Here is a 19,269-nt window from a genome sequence, read left to right as displayed (position 1 = left end):
GATGTGAGAGCAAAAGTGTGGTGCAGTATATCAGAAATCTAGAGATCAGGAAACCTGAAGACAAATGCATTTTTTTTGTTTGTCTGTTTTTTCAATTACTCTTACAAAAGGCATGAACGATAGTCTCTTCCATCTGCTCTAAGGATTTCCTTGTCAATATATATACTTCAAGCATTTTAACAGCCTGTCTAAAATTTCACCTTCAATAGACTGGCCAACAACTCATTTACACAGTGAATTTATCTGGTCAACTGAATGCACACCTTTATTATTTTCCTGAGAAAAAAAGTCCTCACATAATGACGAAGTTGGCTTTGACATGAATGAAATCATAGTGTTTATCATTAAAAAAACCCATAACAAATTAGCATGCTCAAGAGGTTTTGGTCACTTAACATAAGAAAAGACTGCAAATGGGAAGTAGTATCATGGAAAGGATTTTCATGATCACCTTTTGGCATTCGGGATAGTGGTGGGTCACAGCACTCCATGTGGAACCCTCTATCACAGGAGTCGCAAAAAAGCATGTTATCCTGAAGGGTGGGCAGGGATGAGGGGATGGAGAAGAGGAACAGGAAAAAAAGACTTAATACAGCATTGCTTGAAGTTGTACATCAATTATTTGTATTTGCACATGTGCTAATTATAAAGCTACTATAAACAAAGAAAAGTCAGGTAACACTCAAATCTAACTTACTGCATTTTTGCCTTGGATCCTACACGCACTGCATGTCTTGCATTCAATGCACTGCCATCTCAAGGCCTTCACATTTGTTGTTAACTCAGGACAGAATTTCAAGCATGATGGATGTCCTAAAAAAACCAAAGTGTTTAAAGCTTGAGATTTAGGATTGGTTAGATTGATTTTTAAGTTCAACAGGATGTAGCCGGCACCACCAGAACCCTGCAAGCACCAGCTACTTTCAGGATTTTGCTACACATTACTTAACTCACCTACTACTCCATACAGAGATACAGAATAACTTCCATGAAACCCATTCTCAAAGACAGGTACAAAACTGATTTCTACCGTAACTGACACCTGTGAATGGTCTACACAAGCACCTAAAACTGAATTTTTATTTTCACTATGTTATTTCCATAGCATATTAAACTGCCATTGGTTCTGAAAAAAATATTTTTACAAACTTGACCCCACTCCCCTTCTTAGCAGCTCAAAATAAAGAGAAAATATTTAGATAAAACCATATTAGTTGTTTTTCTAAATATACTAAGTATCTACCAGAGAAACTTCATAGTCAAACTATATGTGGTTTTCCAATTTATTGCTTAATTATATACAAAGAAAAATTTTAGAACAATAAGAAGGGAAAAAAATTAATCTGGCAATTGGCACAAGAAAAGTTTATTGCAATGGAAGATTTAAAACTGAGGAGGTCAGGGGCTTGTAAGTAGTTGAACTACCACCTCCCATGAAACTGTATTTTATTCCTTAGCAGGACCATCCTCTTTTCGCAGTAGCCTTGAAGGCCTACATGACTTTTCCAATTAATAGAATCCACCAGACAACTAAACACATATAACACCTTAGGCAATACTGGCAGTCATTTTTTCATGTCTTCAACAACCTCAGAGTGTACCCTTAATCCAGAAAAGATAAAAGCACTGCTAAATAGGAAGGGATAAGCCTTCCCAGGGAAACACTTTTTGACAGTATTATATTCAGAGATTATCAAGAACATCAACCCCCAAGTTGTCAGAGATAAGAATCCCTGATGCCATGCTGCACTTATAGATGGCTGCAGTGATGTGGTGCACATGAAAGGTGCTTTCTTCTCCCTGTCAGAGTTGGCATGCACGCTTTCTTCTAGTAATGGCCTAGTCACGGTGATTCAGACTTTCTCCAGCGACTGTTTCTCAGTCCAGGACTGAGCTAAAAACACTACAAATAAGAACACAGTCTAATCCATGAGCATTTGCTATTTTTGTCTTCTAATGGACTGAGGCATGAAAGGCAAAGACAACTGACGGAATGCAAAAGCCACTTGAATAAGCGCAAAGTTCAGGTTTAACTTCCTTTTATTCCACGTACTCAAGGCTTAATCCACTTTTTGTTATTCTCAAAATAAAATGCAGGAATATAATCTATTAGTGAAGAGCAATCAGTAATAAACTCAAAGAGTAGTTTCAAAAACAAAGATGTTGAAAAAGCATTGCCATTTGATTCTTAGCATACAGCTTAAGATATATCAACTAATTTTTGTGATTAAAACTGAGCATGCACTTTAAGTAACTATTTTTCTTGAACATGACAGATATACTGTAACTGTATAGCTGAGTTCAATGATACACTATTCCCTTCAATAAAACTTAACTAAGAAATAAGAAAAAAGCTCCCTAGAGTGGTTGATATTAGTAATCAATATCAAAGAAAGACTTATTTCATCAACCATGACTTAACTATATGAACACATTAAGTGTAATCATAACCCAATCACCTCCATGTAAGTATATTTAATTCCAGTTATCTACCCTGCACAGAAGTGATTTATTTCAAGGAGCAAGAAAGTTGCAGTTAAAATTGTTCATTTTAATTTTGTTTTAAATAAATAACTGGGAAGTATAAGCATTAGAAACATCCATTCTCACTGGTTGGTAACCACTGGTTGCACAGATTAGGTGTAACTGTGTTACTTTATTTCTCAGTTATCTACCAATGCAGCATTTCTCATTCAAGCAATTACACAGCTTAATACATTTGTTAATATCCTGAAGTGTTAGATTTTATTATTGGACAAAAATTCAAGGAAAAAATCCCATTGGTATTAAATATGAAGATTTTTTCCTGCAACTCCAAGTCCTTGAGCCACAAGTAACTAACTAGAAGCTGGAAGGGTGCAAATAGGAACCATCACTATACATTTGCCATGTTCTTTCACTGTCCTTCCTAGGTATGCACTAGCAGAGACAGCATAGAAATTTTTAGATTTCTAAACACTATATGGTATTGATCTATAACAGTTGATAATACTTACACTATTCATTTTAGACCAAAGTGACACAGTGCAAATATAACAATAATAAGTAGAGGGTAATGCCTCCCAGAGATGAAGTGGTAAACAATACAAGTTTCACTTTTAAAAGGAACTCTGCTTAACTACTGTTCATAGTTTAACAGATTTCTGTAGTCAATTAAACAAAGTTACTGTGCCCTTCATTGATTTTACAGCTAGTTTCTTTAAATCTGAAAGACTTGAAGGAAAGCATGTTTTGGGCTTCAAAATTTGCAGTATTTCAGCTCTAACTAATCTACACTGAAATAAAAAACACACTATCTTTTCCATATCCAGAAGCTGATAAATCTGCCAGGATTTATCAGCACTACTTTGAAGTGTTTCAGCTGGTAATTTCTCTTGGTTCCATCACTTGACTTTCTTTTAAACCTCAGCAGCATCAATATTTTAACGTATCGCACAAGCTTAGCAGATTACTGGAAATTTAGACCTTTGAAAGCTGGCAATTTCCACCAGGAATACATATAGGCTTATTTTAAAATTAAACATTTAAAATTCATTCTTATCCATCCCTGTTAGAAAAGGTTAAGATTTCCAATACACTGATGTGGCAGAAATAGGTGTGATCAGGAATCAAAACTGAACGTGTCATTCCTTTGTGACTGAAGAAGACTCCTTTAACCTGCCCACCTCACAAAGTCGGGCCTTGTTTATTCATTAAAAGATTTGATGAAACAACTAGTCTTTAAAAAGAATAAGCACTAGATCAGTGACTATGATTAAGTACTGTGCTAAATTAGTTATGCTAATATCTCCAGTTATTTTTAACTTTGATACAAATGCTGGGAACTAACGTATAATATATTCACACCAAAAAACCCACCTCAACTTGTGTTTGACAACCTTTCAGGTAGAAAGCATTATTACTATTTAGCTACAAGCAGAGATGGTCAGAGCACCTACCTTGGGGATGTACTAGGTTTTTCCACCTGCAGGTTTCTTAGCAATTCATTTTATCCAACTAGCCAGCATCCTTACACAGACAGCAATAATTAAGGCAATTCCTATATCCCCTCATTACTAAAGCATATCCTAAATCTCATTTAGAAAGCAATCTCTGCACAGTTCTTGCCAGACATTTTCTGTCCCTACTCCTCTTGACCTGAGTCCAACGTCTCTGTTGTTCTGTTCTCTAGCCTCTCCTACCCATCTTTGATCAGTAACCCTCTTGCCTCCTCAGGATAATATGTGAAAGGACAGTACCCAAAAGTGTTCTATTAGCTATTTTTTCCCCTTTAAAAAATATTATTATAGTTCTCCAGTCACTCAACTTTTTTCCTTCCTCTTTCTACAACTTAACACCCTCATAAAAAAAATCTGTCAGCAGCAGCTCTTTAATTGCTTCTGCACATCTCGACTGGAAAAACAGAAGTAGAGCTTGATTCTAGTTCCCAAGCGTATTGATTTTTCAAAATCAAAAGACAGGGAAAACGCAGGAGGGAAAAAAACCCCAGCAAAACAAAATAACAAAAACCAAGAGGAGCTATGTCTACTTTCATAATGGGATTTGTTTTCTCATGTCTGACATCCCTCATCTTCTTCAGAAAATGCTCTGTGCAAAGTGACATAGCACTGCATTTCATTTCCACCACACAAACACTTTATCCTCCCAAATACCGCAAAAACGTGCAGATATCCATCTAGTTTCTACTTTCAGAATGCATAAGCGTTACCTGGAAAGACAAAAGCAACTTGACACAGAAAAAAAAAGGAAAACAGACATGCCAGTAGTGGGCACTGCAATTTAATCTCTGATCAGCTGAACAATTTGCTTGCTGTGCACAACATGCAATTTCTTTTCTATTTGTTAGACAGCAAGACCAGCTTTGAGATACACTCCAATGTGCAAAATTACAAATCCAATTACAATAAAACTCCACTTGAGTGAAGTTTTGTTATTCATAAATTGCATTGAGATTGGTTTTTATTTTAGTTAGGCACCAGTAGCTAAAGTTTAACCATCCAGCAAACTGATTGGCAGTCTCAACATTTCATTCTTTATATCTAATACATCTGAGGAACTAATTAAAGATAATTTAGTCTTAATGAGGCAGAGAGAATGTATCGATGTTAATTCAAATAGAAGCTGATCCATGAAAGTCAAGACTTCCAGTTCTGAAGTGTCTCAGACCCACCAGGGGATTATTATACAACAGAAGAATAGCCAGTATCTAAGCTCACCTGATTAATGTAAGCTCTATGCACCAGAGTCTAACCAAGCACAAATCCTATTAATTTTCCAAATATCAGAAAACAGATTTGAAAATATAGGAAATCCATAAAGCACTAAAGGAAGACAGTTTAAAATCTATGGGGTTTGCTGTTGCATACTGGGGTGAAAAAGTAATTTTCTTACTTCAGAGTGTAATAATTGGTTTAAATATATTAAAAAATACACTTGCTAAAATACAAAGTAACTACTGGGGTGACAGATAAAGGAGCACACAGACAAAAACATATCCTGATGAACTGAAAAGACATTTTTATCCACACAGTTTTGTTTTTACTCTGTCTTGGGCACTATGATAGCTATCTTCAGCACACCTACAAAATGATGATACACATGGACTCCGAATTCAAAGATAACAAAACTCTACTTTCACTTCCAGCCTTCTCAAAGTAGCATAGTACTGCTTCTCTGCTCATGTTCCTCCCAAACACCTCCCTCTTCTTCATTCTGGCATATAAGCTGGTAACAGTTCTGCACCGAACTGGAATGAGGAACTGATTAACCTTAATGCATTTCAATTATATGTGTTCCTCAAGCAAGTTTATACATAAGGTGCCAGCACAAAGGGGCAGCACCAAGCACCTCTGCAGCCTCTGACTTTAAGCAGTATTGCTATTTTGTCTTGGAGCTGGGATGGGATAGTGTACACTGCAAAGCTTTACCAAAAGTATCTCCCAATGCAGCTGCAAGCTTTTGGGAGCAAAAGTATTTTTACTGGCACAGCTAAAGAAAAGCAGTGCACTTAACTGACAAACTGTACCAATTAACTCCTTTTCTAACATAGCTATTTTCCACACAGGATTTTTTAAGAATAGGTAAACTGATCAGAGAATTTTCACATCCAGAACTAAAGAGTTGCTTTAGAAAAAGTTTTATGGCATAGAGTTGTGGTAGAAATTTATCCAAGTTTCTTACCAAATCCCTCTGTGAACCAGCAATAATCCAGGCCAAGAACATGCTGGGTATCATCCATGCAATAAGCTCTGCACAAAGTAAGTGTGCTACAGTATTTCATGTTCCAAGTTAACCTCATTGCTCACCTTAGGGGAAGCACCTGCATTAAGAACAGCCACACAGACTCGCAAGAGCTGCTGCAGCACATAGGAACAAGGTACACACAATCAGTAGAGTGTCACCATCTTGTGCCTGACAAGTAACAGGTGCCCAACTACTTTAGTATGTTACTTGAAACATTGTTCAAATTCCCACTAGAGTAACAGAATCATTTTATAACAAAATGAGGATTTGCAGCAGCAAAGACTGCTACACAGTCTTTATTACTATGATTACTCCTCACCTTCTGAAATGTTGCAAATCTGTGCAAGCAAAATTCCTGATGTCATTTGATGTCACAATGCAAAACTGAGTTTTCAGAGTCAACATAGATCTCAAACAATTCCTGCATTTCACAAGTGTGTTTTCCCTATTAATTTACTCAGATCTGTACTTTAACATAAAGATGAATTCACACCTCTCATTTATAATTATCCTAGTTATCCAGATGACAAAATTTGAGAGAAAATAAAACAAAAACCCCCAATCTCTTCTACACACCCCACTCCACCCATTTCAGTTCTCAATCTATGTATGTTCAAAGACAGGATGAGGCTCACAAGTTTAAAATATTTTTTTAAAACATACTTAAATATGAACATTTCTAGTATTTGTAAATTCAGCCAACTTACCGCTGCTGCCACAGTCTGCACAAGACAAGAGCTCTTCTGGTTTTTTTTCACGATTTGATTCTTTCGTTCCCAAACAAAAGCTACATATCGGGATGGGATCAGCTCGTGGCTAGATTTAAAAATAAACAGATAGAGTTAGCTAGCAAAAAAATAAAAAAAACACAACAAAACAACCAAAACCCACCAGCTTCAGTGGCTTTTACCTTGTATTTTGTCATACCATATATTAATTACCAAGACAAACATTCCCTTCGCTAACTTCGGAATAACAAAGTTTTATTTCATATTTTTATAAAAAATGTTATTTTATTTCATAAACCTCAAGTTGGCCTGTAATAAGCAACTCTGTGCGCTAATCCACATAAATGTCTCCAATACAAAACTAGTGTTAACAAAAACAAGGAAAAATTACAACTTATGACACTATTCTTGCACACACAATTTCAACTGCATTACACATTCACTTGTTCTTCAAATGTAATAGTGCTCAAAGATCAACACGTAAACTGGTCTTTATTACAGATGAATACAGTTCCTTTATGAAAGAACACAAACTTATTAAAAACTCTCATATTTAAGACATAATTTATTACTTGGAAATCCAATACAACTCACACCTCCCTCTGCAACTACCATTTTAGGGTAAAAACACTGGATTCAACAGATCAAGGGCTATCCATTCCAGTCTGATGAGTCCCATCAGCTCTGCTACACAATTGTAATAAAACCCCATGCAAATCTTTCAATGTCCAGAAGCAAAACGCAGAGAAGAACTTCAGAACTGATACAAATTTACTTCCCATTCTCCTAATCCACTATGTGACAAGCTGTCAGAGATTAAATACCTATTAAAGAGTTTCTGCATTACATTTTGGAGCTTTAATGAAACTACTTACCTGCAACATCCAAAATATTAATGGATTAATGAATATGTGGAAGTATCTGTAAGCAGGTTTGCAACAAAATTATATGCAACTATTTCTCCCAAGTGGGATACTCAAATAATAGAGTACCTTCCCAGACTGGCTTCCAGCAGCTCATCTCACAACAACACATAAATTAAAATAGTTTCTTCTGCATTCACGGTTTCCAGATTTAGGTAAGAAATGCTGTTAGTTTAATATATCAGGGTAATTATTTATTGGTTTTACCTTCATTTTACATTTCCGCTTTATGATGTAATACTTTGAAAGTTGACAGACCTATAAATCTCCATTCCATTACAGATCAGGGAAGTGGGGAATGCTTATTTTTAAGGGTATTCTCATGAGGGAATTAGCTGCATGTAGATATGCCCTTCTCTCAACATAATACAAAAATATTGAAACTACTGTTATGTTACTAAGCTTCATGATCACCTTAAGCAGAGCAGCAGATTCTGAAGAATACTAACACCAGCAAGGCAAATTTGTCCTACCCATCCAAGAGGAGCACACATATCCTTACCCTAGCCTACAACCACTTCCATATAAATATACTCCAAGGCATCCTACTTTTTCTGACAACTTAGTCCTCACAAGGTCTGCTCGCTGTTCAACTCTTCACAATCCAATCACTGAAATACTGACATACTTGTATACCCCAAAGAATAGACATAAAACATAAGAGTTGAAGTCTTTTCATAAGTATGGAAATGTGTGTTCTCTTTCATTAACTACAAAAGGGAACTGCTATTACCTTTTATAATTAGTAGGAACAAACTGCATCTGCACTCTGTCATATTACTAAGACCTCCATTATGGATTGTATGGATAGCTGAAATATTAAATTGTTACGCGGATAAAAAAATTGTTTAGGTTATGAAACTGGCAGTTTTTTAAAACAGTCATTCTTAAAAAAAAAATTATTGATGTTCTTTGTCAGTTTTAGCAGGATGGCATTGAATGAGATCAGTAATTCTATAGGTGGGAAGAGTTTTACCGATTTGCAGGATTTTTCACTTGTTAAAAACAAATATATATACAAATAAAATGAGTTATTATTCTTGCAAGATATCATAATTCAGCAGATCTGTCCCATCATTTTGCTTTTATCAGATATGTCATTGGAGCAAAATGATATTAACAAAAAAAACCCAAACATAAACATACCAATAATCAGCAGCAGAAAAATGGTCCAGAGCTCTCCAAATGCAACTTGTAGCATTGTGTGGACATTTCTTAACTGCTAGTTAAAAGTTTAATACAGATAATTTAAAAAGAAATATTATTCTTTTAGTGGAATCTGGTAAAAATCTCCTCTTGGCAACCATACCATTCTCCTTCCCTTTGATATAACAGAGCTTTAGCCATTTCAAAAATGCTCGTGCTGATAAATAATTCACAAAACATCACATATCATTCAAATCCAGGTCCACAATCTCATCTATCTTTCCAAGATTATTTTTTTCTTGCTCTAGGAAAAGACATGGCCATTAGCCAACATTCATTTACTTCCCTATTTCAAACCACCACCGCCCCCCGCCCTTTTTTACTGAAGGTAAAATAAAGGACAAAGGTTGTTGGCAGTTCAGGGCTACAAAGACTGATGTTCCCATACCAAACCTCATCACAAAGAGCTCGCAAATCCTATCACTTTGCACACAAGTTTTCAAGAAACTCACAGGCTCCAATATATATTTTGAAGCCATTTACATTAATAACTGTATTACAGGGGCTGCTCTCTTAACTACTGAAAGTTAAGAATACACACACATGCTTGTCTGCACAGTAAACAAAACGGAGTTTCTTACTATTTTAGCTTGCACAGTCAAAATAAAACTAAATTCATACTGGCAGTATTAGTTCTGGCCCACAACTGTCTCATTTAGGATAAACTAAGGGGGTTCGGGGTTAATATTTTGGGGAGATGGTGGGGTTTTTTGGCTGGTTTTCTAACTGTAGCAGAATGTAGGACCAAACAGCATTGCACCTCCTACCTTAATCTAAGAGAATTCTAAAAGAAAATCTCTTTTCCTAGTCATTAGTTTATCTTCTAAAATATAGCCATCGTATATAATTATCTTTTTAAAAACAATGATTAGTCTTCAGGAAGGTTAATTTCATTTCATCTCCTACAGGAAGTAGTATAGTCAGTTATTCAACACTGCAACATTTTATATCAGATGAACCAGTAATATTTTTCTTGTTTTTCACTCTCAGTTTAAAAGGAAAGTACCTTTTTTATCTAATATTTAAGAACCACATTAATATTTGTGTTACAAAACCTTTAGGAGCATGGTGTCTGCTCTGTCACTCAAGATAGGTCTGAATAATGCTTACCCAGCAACATACTATTACTTCAACAGAACTAAAGCTGAAAAGAATTTTTCATCCCTTTAATTCCGTGAACAAGGTAAGTCACAACTTGCAAAACCACTTAGTTTTTCAGGTCACTGGAAATTGTACATCCAAATTTAAAAGGCTGCCTTGTTCTAACAACTGCGTTTCCAATCGCACTGAGACCAAATTTACAGAATATTGATACCTTATGCCAACACACACTTGTGTTCAGAAACTGAAGCTTCAGAAAGAGCAGTCAGGCAACAGGATTTAAAAAAAAAATAAAAATATATATATATACACAGATATATACACACACACACACACACTCGAGCAATAACAGACCATCAACTCAGCACCTGTAAACAGGCTGGGTTTTTTATTTAACTTTCCAAGTAGAAATTGAACCATATTTATTTAAGTACCACACATCCAACTGTCATAGTCAATCAATCCCTTAAAACCTCATACATACAACCACTGCAGTCCATCAACCCTCTAGTGTTAAAACCATGTACTGTATCATGATACAGCACCACCAAAGCACACCACAAAAAAATAATTTCATAACATTTATAATTTCAAAACCATTCTAAACAATAATTGATTGTGATTATCCTTATGCTTAAGACAGTTTTCACTAAAAATTTTATGAACGTGTGCACACTCAATTTTGTTTATAGCTTCATCATTTCAGTCACTTCAGAACATAAGAATAAAAAACATAAACGTAACAGAAACATATTGGTTTAGTGCCTTCAATAAGTGTTTCATTACTGATTAAAATGAAAAAATCCCAAACCACCAGAAACTCCACCAAAGAGTTTCAACTATTCAGCATAGTTTACACATTCTGAAACAGTAAGGACTCACTATCCTTACTGCTCTCAGTCTTTATATATTTTGCATTCTGACTGGTCCACAAAAAAAAAAAAAAAAAAAAAAAAAAAAAAAAAAAAAAAAAAAAAAAAAAAAAAGAATCATAGAATGGTTTGGTTGGAAAGGAGCTTAAAGATATAGTTCCAAACTCCCATGCCATGGCCAAGGCACCTTTCACATCATCACTAATTTAGAAAGAACAACACAGTTAACATTAGCATTTAGTTAAACTAGTACAATTCCCATATTTACGCAAAGACTTAGAAGTCATTTATGCAACCAGTAAATTATTTTATTTATTTTAATGACTCCCAGCTATCTATTCTGAGAAGCTAACAGGCTTTGCCACTGCACAAAAGCAATCCTTGGTGAAAATTCAGCTGGATTTCTGTTACCTTACATCAGAACTTGTCTCAAAACTCCAGCCCAAAATAACAATTTTTTTACCTACTGTAGTTTCCGGGCTTGTGGAATTTATATGCTTATCTGACTATACTTATAATTCCCACGAAATACTTAAAGCATTTAGCATGTTCTAACATCCCACCCCCAAAAAGTCACATTAGGTCCTGAACAGTCTTACTTTTGAGTATGCCATTACCCACAACTACAAATCCCACCGAAAGCAAGATTACTATTTGCATAGTATAGCACTCTGAGGCTTTGAACAGATTGTCTGAAAACTATTAGGCATTAGCTGTGTACAGACAATTACAGTTTTAAGTGCTAGTCTCATTAAGTGTTACACACACATTAAAAGAAATTAAACGTTTAGCACACACTCACAAGAAATTTAAGTTTGACTAGTAAACCAAAAACCTCAACTGTTCAGTTTGCAGCTGCCTCTCAATACCTTTTCGGAAACTCCTCAACACCATCTGACAACCTGGCGGAAGACACGTCCTTATTCATGACACACAAACATTAGATCTCCATTACCCTATTAAAAGAAACAGCATGCAAGTGATTACAGGGTTAACAGGACAGAGAGGCAAATTTTACTGAAAACTAAAACTGCCATGACCTTCAGTACAGGTCCACTGTTCTGATCCCAGCCTATTTACAGCCTTAGGAAGGACAGAAGCAGCAAGTTTCCCTTCTCAGAATACTAACATTTTCACAAAGTACCTTCATGGGATATCAATGCTCTTTTTTTTATCATAGTTTGAAAAAAAAAAAAAAGTCTTTGAACAAGAAATACCACCGGTAGCATCTCTAAATACTGGTTTTTTAAATATTAATACCGAAAAGCAAAAGCTAAATCAGTGACACGTACTGATTTCTAGTCTCAGCTACTGAAGCAGCTGCTCTTGGTCACAGGCAAGACAAGGCAATATGAGTATTTTCAGCTGCAATCCCTTTACTGCACCCATTCTGTGTGTAATAAATAGAGTTTACTTTCCACATCTGAAAAAAAAAATCCATCATGTTTCTGGAACTACTTATTCTAAGTTATTATAAGTTAAACTGAACTCCAGTTTTTTAAAACAACTTCTAGTAACTATCCGGTAGCTTCCATGTTAGTTCTACAGGCCCACAAAGCCACTAAGTCAAACGATGGTAAAAACTACCACTGCAGAAGTGTGAAAACATTAAACCTGCTAAAAACCTTCATGTAGCCCATGCACTCAAAGAGCACAAAGCAAAAGCCAGCCCAAGGACAGTTTCAAAAAGAGGACTGACCAGGGTGCCAACTTTCTTTATTTCACCTTTAGGTCAAGAAATTGCATAAATGGTACTGTGTTGAGGAAGAACTACAGCCTGAAACTTCTCCTCTTCCCCACAAAGATTATCACCACTGCTGGAACACAGATTCATGATTTCTTTTGCTCTATAAAACCGATTTCTGTACTACACAGTGGCTTTCTCTTCTCATCAGCCCTCTCCTAGACTTTCAAAGGTTACATCTGTGTTGGCATTATGATATACAATGTAACTGTTACAGGTACATAAATTATCCAAAAGTGATAGGTTTAAAATGCTCCATGTCCTCCTGGATTCACACACCCCAAAGCTATCTAACTGCAAGAGTAACACTAGATTTCAGAGTTCAAAGCACATTCTTACAAGTCCATGATCTCCACTTTGTGTGCACGCCCCAAGCAATCGGCCGATGACTGCCCAAGAAGATTGTAAGAACACACATAGAAAGCTCATCTCTCATATAATGTTCTTGAAATATCACCTTGAAAACTCGAAATCTCACTTCTATTCTGCACACCTTATGAGGTGGGAAACTTGTGAAAGTGAATCCAAATTGATATATTTCTAGAGTTCACAGCAGGAAGGGAAACACTCTCCCACACCAGCCCATAAGAAATCTACAGTTCCTTAAATAGGTTTAGGAACTCTGTTCACCTGAACACACCAGTGTTTTTGATTGTTTGGTAGGTTGGTTTGTTTTGAGTTGTTTTTTTTTCAACAAAAGCCAAAAAGTGTAAACCAAAAAAAATTTTGCCTCTTGCTCCCCCCACCCAGAAAAATATGGCCAGGCCTACAGTGTGATCTTTCATGCTTAGAAAGTTCTCTCCTAAAGTGTTTTAACTCGCTCTTACAGGAAAATACATCATCTACCTCCCTGGACATGATGTGTCCAACTTGAACACAGCTCCCCATGTGTCTTTGTGTGCCTCAGTAATAACTTCAGCAGTCCTCAAGCAACACTACTGCTGATGGAACTGAATAGCAAAAAACTAAACCTGCATCTTCATAAAAAAGCACTGTACAGAGGAAGACATGCATAAAATCACATACACTTATAGACACTTTTCTAAATACAGTTTCTTTTTTTATGTTACTAAAAGGAACATTCCTGCTACTCTTCCAATCTGGGAAGCAATACAACCTACAATAGAGGAACTTGCAACAATTACTGCTTAGAAAACAGAATGCAACGTTAGGCTTCAAAAGTCTCTTTTCCTTGAAATCTGGAAAAGAAAATAAAAGTAGAGTTCCATTTCAAAAGACTTCTATTGTTTCATCAAATAATATAACATATTAGAAACAAAACCAAAACTGACTTCAATTTATTACTGTTTGAAAGAAAACCACTAAGAATAGTGGTCTGCACAGTGAATATTGACCAACATGCAGGGAAGAAACCCTGATTAAAAAAAAAAAAAAAAAAGGAAAAACCTCACAAAAGTACACACATACCTTTTCTAGAAAGAGTTTTATTCATTTGTCCCAGTCCCCTTAATTAGTTGTACATAAGTCATCCTGCATTCATGTTTTGTTTGCAGTTTATCCACTGAAGATTTTTTAAAAATCCACTTTCTGCTGAAAAACTGCTACCCAAAGCAAGCACAGGATACATCTTCTAGAGAAGGGTGCAAAGCAGCAGCTCAAAAATACAGATAAGTCTCACAGTCCTCTGGAGGCTCAGCTTTCATTTTCAACAGAATTAATATAAAGCCTCTACACTTACAGAAGGGAGGCTTTCAAACTATAGTCCAATTTCAATAGACACACAGGGCTACTGAAGTCAGCCTAAAAACAACCCTTGGATACATGTAGGCCCTGCTACCATTTCTGTCAACAAACTCTGATACTTATTTAAATTGTATCCCTTCTGTGATCTTTTGTTGATTCCTATGTGTCATGGTTAAACCCCAGCTGGCAACTAAGCTCTACACAGCTGCTTGCTCACTGCCCTCACATCAGGATGGGAAAGAGAATCAGAAGAGTAAAAGCAGAAAACTCATAGATTTAGATAAACACAAGTTTAATAGCCAAAGCAAAAAACTAAGGAATTCATGCACCACTTCCCATGGGCAGGCAGGTGTTCAGCCATCTCCAGGAGAGCAGGGTTCCATCATGAGTAATGGTTATGGGAAGACAAATGCCATCACTCAATGTACCTCTTCTTACTCCCATTTTATATAATGAGCAAAATATGTTATGCCATGGAACATCCTTTTAGTCAGTTGGGATCACCTGTCCCAGCTCTGTACCCTCCAAGATTCTTGTGCACCCCCAGCCTCCTTGCTGGTGGGGAGGGGTGAGAAGCAGAAGATGCCTTGTCTCTGGGTAAACACTGTTCAGCCATAATAAAAGCTATCCCTCTATTATCACCAAAGTTTCCAACACAACCCCAAAATATAGCCCAATACTAGTTACTATAAAGAAAATGAACTCTATCCTAGGCAATATCAGCACGCTATGGTAGCCCTACAGGATAAAGGTGGCTTTTCCCTCCTGAATGGGAGAAGGGAATTTGTTGTTTAATGTGTAGGTTTCTTGCTTTTGTCCTGCACCTGGGACTAAACAACAGAAAAATGTACTCACCTTTCCACTGTAGTAGCAAGAAGTGGTTTTAAAATAATAAAAGATCTTCTGTAACCAAGGTCTTAACATAACTGAGCTATGAAGAAGGCTATCCTCAAGTCTCCTCTTCTGCATTCTCCACCCTGAAATTGGAGTCTAACTACAGAATCTGCCACTATAAGGTAGTTGTGCTTAGCAGTCAGATTATCAATAGCTCAAGCTGTAAATACATCCTATATACACTGCAGCTTTCTACCTTCCTGTAATTCTGATGACCATCATCTACAATGTATAATAAACTTGGGCCAAGCAGTCTTCAGACTTCTTGAAATTCTATCTTCAATGGTTTTGAAGTGAAAAGGGGGAAAATTATTTTAGTACTTTTCAGATATATTATTAATACCTGTGGCAATATAGTTTCTTCAGGAATACACATTTATAAGTTGTCTCTATCAAATAGATGAACCTGAACAGACCATGCACCATCAGTACTGCACATAAACAATGTTATACAATTGGGTTTGTGCCCTTTTTTCACCTTCTGCAAGGTACTCTTGGGAAATTAATTCAAAACACATTTGTAAGTTAGATTTTATACAAAGATAACTCAGTTCCATTTTTCTCTGCACCTAAGACATAAATTTTTTGTCTTCTTCAGACTCATCTGAAATGATATTTTAAGAACAGTTAAAATTTGAGAGGCTCCAAAACCTTTTTCCTTTTCAGCACCAAATTGCATCCATTCTGTTTCCTTAGTTGCCTACTATGAGATCAGCGAATGGTTCAAAGTCTAAACATTTTAGTCTCTAGTTTCTTGCTAAAAGACTTTTTTGTTTGTTTGTTTATTAAATTGCGCTCTTCCATTTGGCACACTAAACAACCTCAGGTGTACCAACAACAGACTTGCTTTTCTTCAAGCCCTCTCCCAAGTAGTCCATTGAGTCCCAACAAAAAAGTCAGATCACTCCTGCAGATCCAGTCAAGCAGGTTATACGTAAGTGGTATTACTCCTTACATATCTATCACCAGTGGAAGTATGTCACATCTTCCAAGTGACATTTTTCCATTTTATGTAATTCTCAAATTTTTCTTTTTCCAAAATAATGAGTTCTTACTCTTCCCAACTCCCTCAAAACTTAATCCTTTAAATCCATTTAGATGTCTTTAAGAGCATCACATATTTCTGTTATTAGCCATGCACTCTCTATAACAAAAACTATGTACTTAAGCTTTAAGCAACTACATATCATTATCATCCCCATCATGACCTCACCTTCTGTATCACTGGCCAAGTCATCCACTGTGTTTGACAACATGCAGTTAAGCATCCACATCATTAATGTGTAACCCTTCCAAAAATCTCACCGTCCAGTACACTTCTAGGTATTGATTCAGAGCTAAAGTTCATTATGTATCTAACTTTCTACAATCTTGCTCATCACTTGCAAACTTCCATACTGTCTTCATATATCTCAGTTTCTTCATAGGCTTAGGAGACTTACAAACTTTTTGGTATGGAATCCATCGGGTTTTGTCACATGTGTATGCAGTTGTTCAAATGGGATTGCACTTTCCAACTCAAAATTTTATCTTTTACTGCAATGCAAGTAGAATGAAGCAGGTGACACACGTAATCACAAGCAAGCAAGCAGTGGTGCAATTCGCTGATCGTGATCCCATGAGCATGTCAATTTTTACATTCTTCGGGGAAAGGTATTGTTTTTAAGCAGATTAAATAAACTCCAGTATGAAAAGCACACGCTTCATTGCCATGATATTATGTTTACTCAGATGTTTGTATACATGCATATTTTTACTCATAACTTATTACCCAAAGACATCCTACATAAATGTGTATAATGTTTGCAGTGTGGCACAGGATAATTATTAGTTGTCTTGATGCTAATTGCTCAGGGAAAATGTTTAATTGCATATTAAATTGATCATATGCATATTTTATCTAGTTTACTCTTTGGGGCAAGTTTACTGTCAACATGATCTAGATTTGAATACTGGTATACTAAATACAGAAGTAGGTATTTTTGAAACTGGGTGAGTGTTTGAAATGCAATTCTAAATAAAACAAGCAGAGCCCTGTTCTACTCCAAGATGAAGTAGCTGAATTTCTGCACAAAGACAAGACATATCCTGCCTAGTTGCCTCAAAAACGTGAAGGGAAAAATATTAGGACCAAAGCAGCATTATTAGGGCTGCAAATTTCAGAATCTGATACGGGATTACAGGAGAACTCTTCCCTTAGATTTCTTCCACTGATGTGATTAGGAAATGGAAGCTTTAAATAGAGAGCGCTATGGTTTGGTTTCCTTGTTTTATTGTGTGGATTTTTTGTTTAAAAAGTATTTAGTTTTAACTCATGCATATAACTTGACATCCTTTCTGCTCAGTTATTTTGAGAGTCTCTTATTGAGGCCCGAGTACCAGAGAACTAACATAGCTAAGCACATACTCCTACAGGGAACAAGTGGCAGCAGCCAGGCCATTGACCTTTTGTTGCTTAGTCACTGGTTTCTATTTGGTAAAAAACACCAGCACAAAGATACTACTCTACCAGGTGAGCTACAGAGCAATACAAGTAATGAAAATATACTTATTCATTTATTTATTTAAAAATTAAGTCATTCCTGGTCTCCTTTCTGAAGGCAGAGAAAGCTGGACAAATAGCTGATTAAATGATAACAGCTTTATTTTTTTTTTCCCCTGTGACAGGAACTGAACTTTATTCTTGAGGGAAGAAAAGCAGTTTATTCAACAGCAAAGACACTGAAATGACTTGCAGGCATTTACCTTTACAGATCATCGCTCAAAGGACAAAACCATTGAAAGTCTGCCAGATCCGTAAAGCACATCCAGCATATTTTATACAAGACCTGGGAGGGTAGCAGTTTTTTGCTTGATCAAGTGCTGAAATCCAGGGCAGAGAATAATAAAGGTGAATAGGCACGGTAGCCCAATACCCCAGGGAGTTACCTAAGAGGCTGGCACTTCCAACAAATGAAACAGATTGCTCTAAGTCCCTGCTTATGTATATTGTGCTATATGTATACCTCACTTTTGATACTGACATACTGTGAAAAATTAGCCCCCCCTAAATTGAGAAGCCATTTCATAATTAAAAAACTAGACCGCTGTAGTTTATTTTACAAATAGAGTGAAATAATCTCCACTAGAATATCATAAAGCACTGTTAACTAGCCATGGGATGTAAAACAGAGCTCAAACAGCTCTGAACAAAACCAGTAAACACTTCAGAGAAGACCAGTTTTTCTTAGAAATGCTTTCAAGTAGGCCTATTATACAAAATTATATGAAAGTCTCTTGAAGGAAACAGGCTTAAAATTTGCCTAACTATTACATTTAATCTGGCGGGGGGGAGGGGGGGAAAGGGGGAATGAAAAGAAATTATTGCAGCAACTTGTACTGCTGTTATGCCTTCTAAAAACAAATCCAGTGAGGCTCTCAAACACTTGTTTTTAATCTATCTTTTACACTACTGCAAAGTCCCTAGTATTAAACAAACTCCGTGAAGCCCATGAAGGCGTTCTCTGCCTTACCAATAATATTAAATTGCCATACTACTCAAGGAAAGCATACAAGTTCTAGCATCAGCATTTGTGCAATGGGATAAAAAAAAAGTACAGGAGAGGGGTGATAACAAAGTTCATTCAGCCAGCAGATTGTTGACTGTAATTTTGTGAGGTGTTTTTAAATAGTGCTTCAAAGTGTTTATGCTCTGCCTTTAAGAAGGCAACCGTACTGCTGATAGCCTACAGGTGGTGGTAAGCAATTTCACTCCAAAAAAACGGCATAACCAAAGGAAAGTATTAAGAAATTGTCCCTTAGCAAATCCATCTAACAGCCCTATTGGACTGTACCCAAGTCTGAAATGAAGTCTT

General features: G+C 36.3%; 1 protein-coding gene across 5 annotated transcripts in view; it reads right to left on the bottom strand.

The window, feature by feature from the left end:
• KAT6B (lysine acetyltransferase 6B) overlaps positions 1-19,269 on the bottom strand; it is a 109,106-nt gene that overhangs the window by 47,950 nt on the left and 41,887 nt on the right. For all 5 annotated transcript variants that reach the window (XM_027739855.2, XM_027739854.2, XM_027739857.2 and 2 more), the window contains exons 3-5: positions 6,951-7,059; positions 698-813; positions 452-533 (exon numbers count right to left, since the gene is read on the bottom strand). In XM_027739855.2, the coding sequence (XP_027595656.1) occupies positions 452-533; positions 698-813; positions 6,951-7,059 (307 nt within the window). The remainder of the gene's footprint in view (positions 1-451; positions 534-697; positions 814-6,950; positions 7,060-19,269) is intronic.

This window comes from Pipra filicauda, unplaced genomic scaffold, assembly GCF_003945595.2.
Source record: "Pipra filicauda isolate LSUMZ 115617 unplaced genomic scaffold, ASM394559v2 scaffold15_size4787011_pilon, whole genome shotgun sequence".
Classification (NCBI taxonomy): domain Eukaryota; kingdom Metazoa; phylum Chordata; class Aves; order Passeriformes; family Pipridae; genus Pipra; species Pipra filicauda.
Note: the sequence above shows the minus strand (reverse complement) of the source record. Positions and strands in the feature narration are given on the sequence as shown.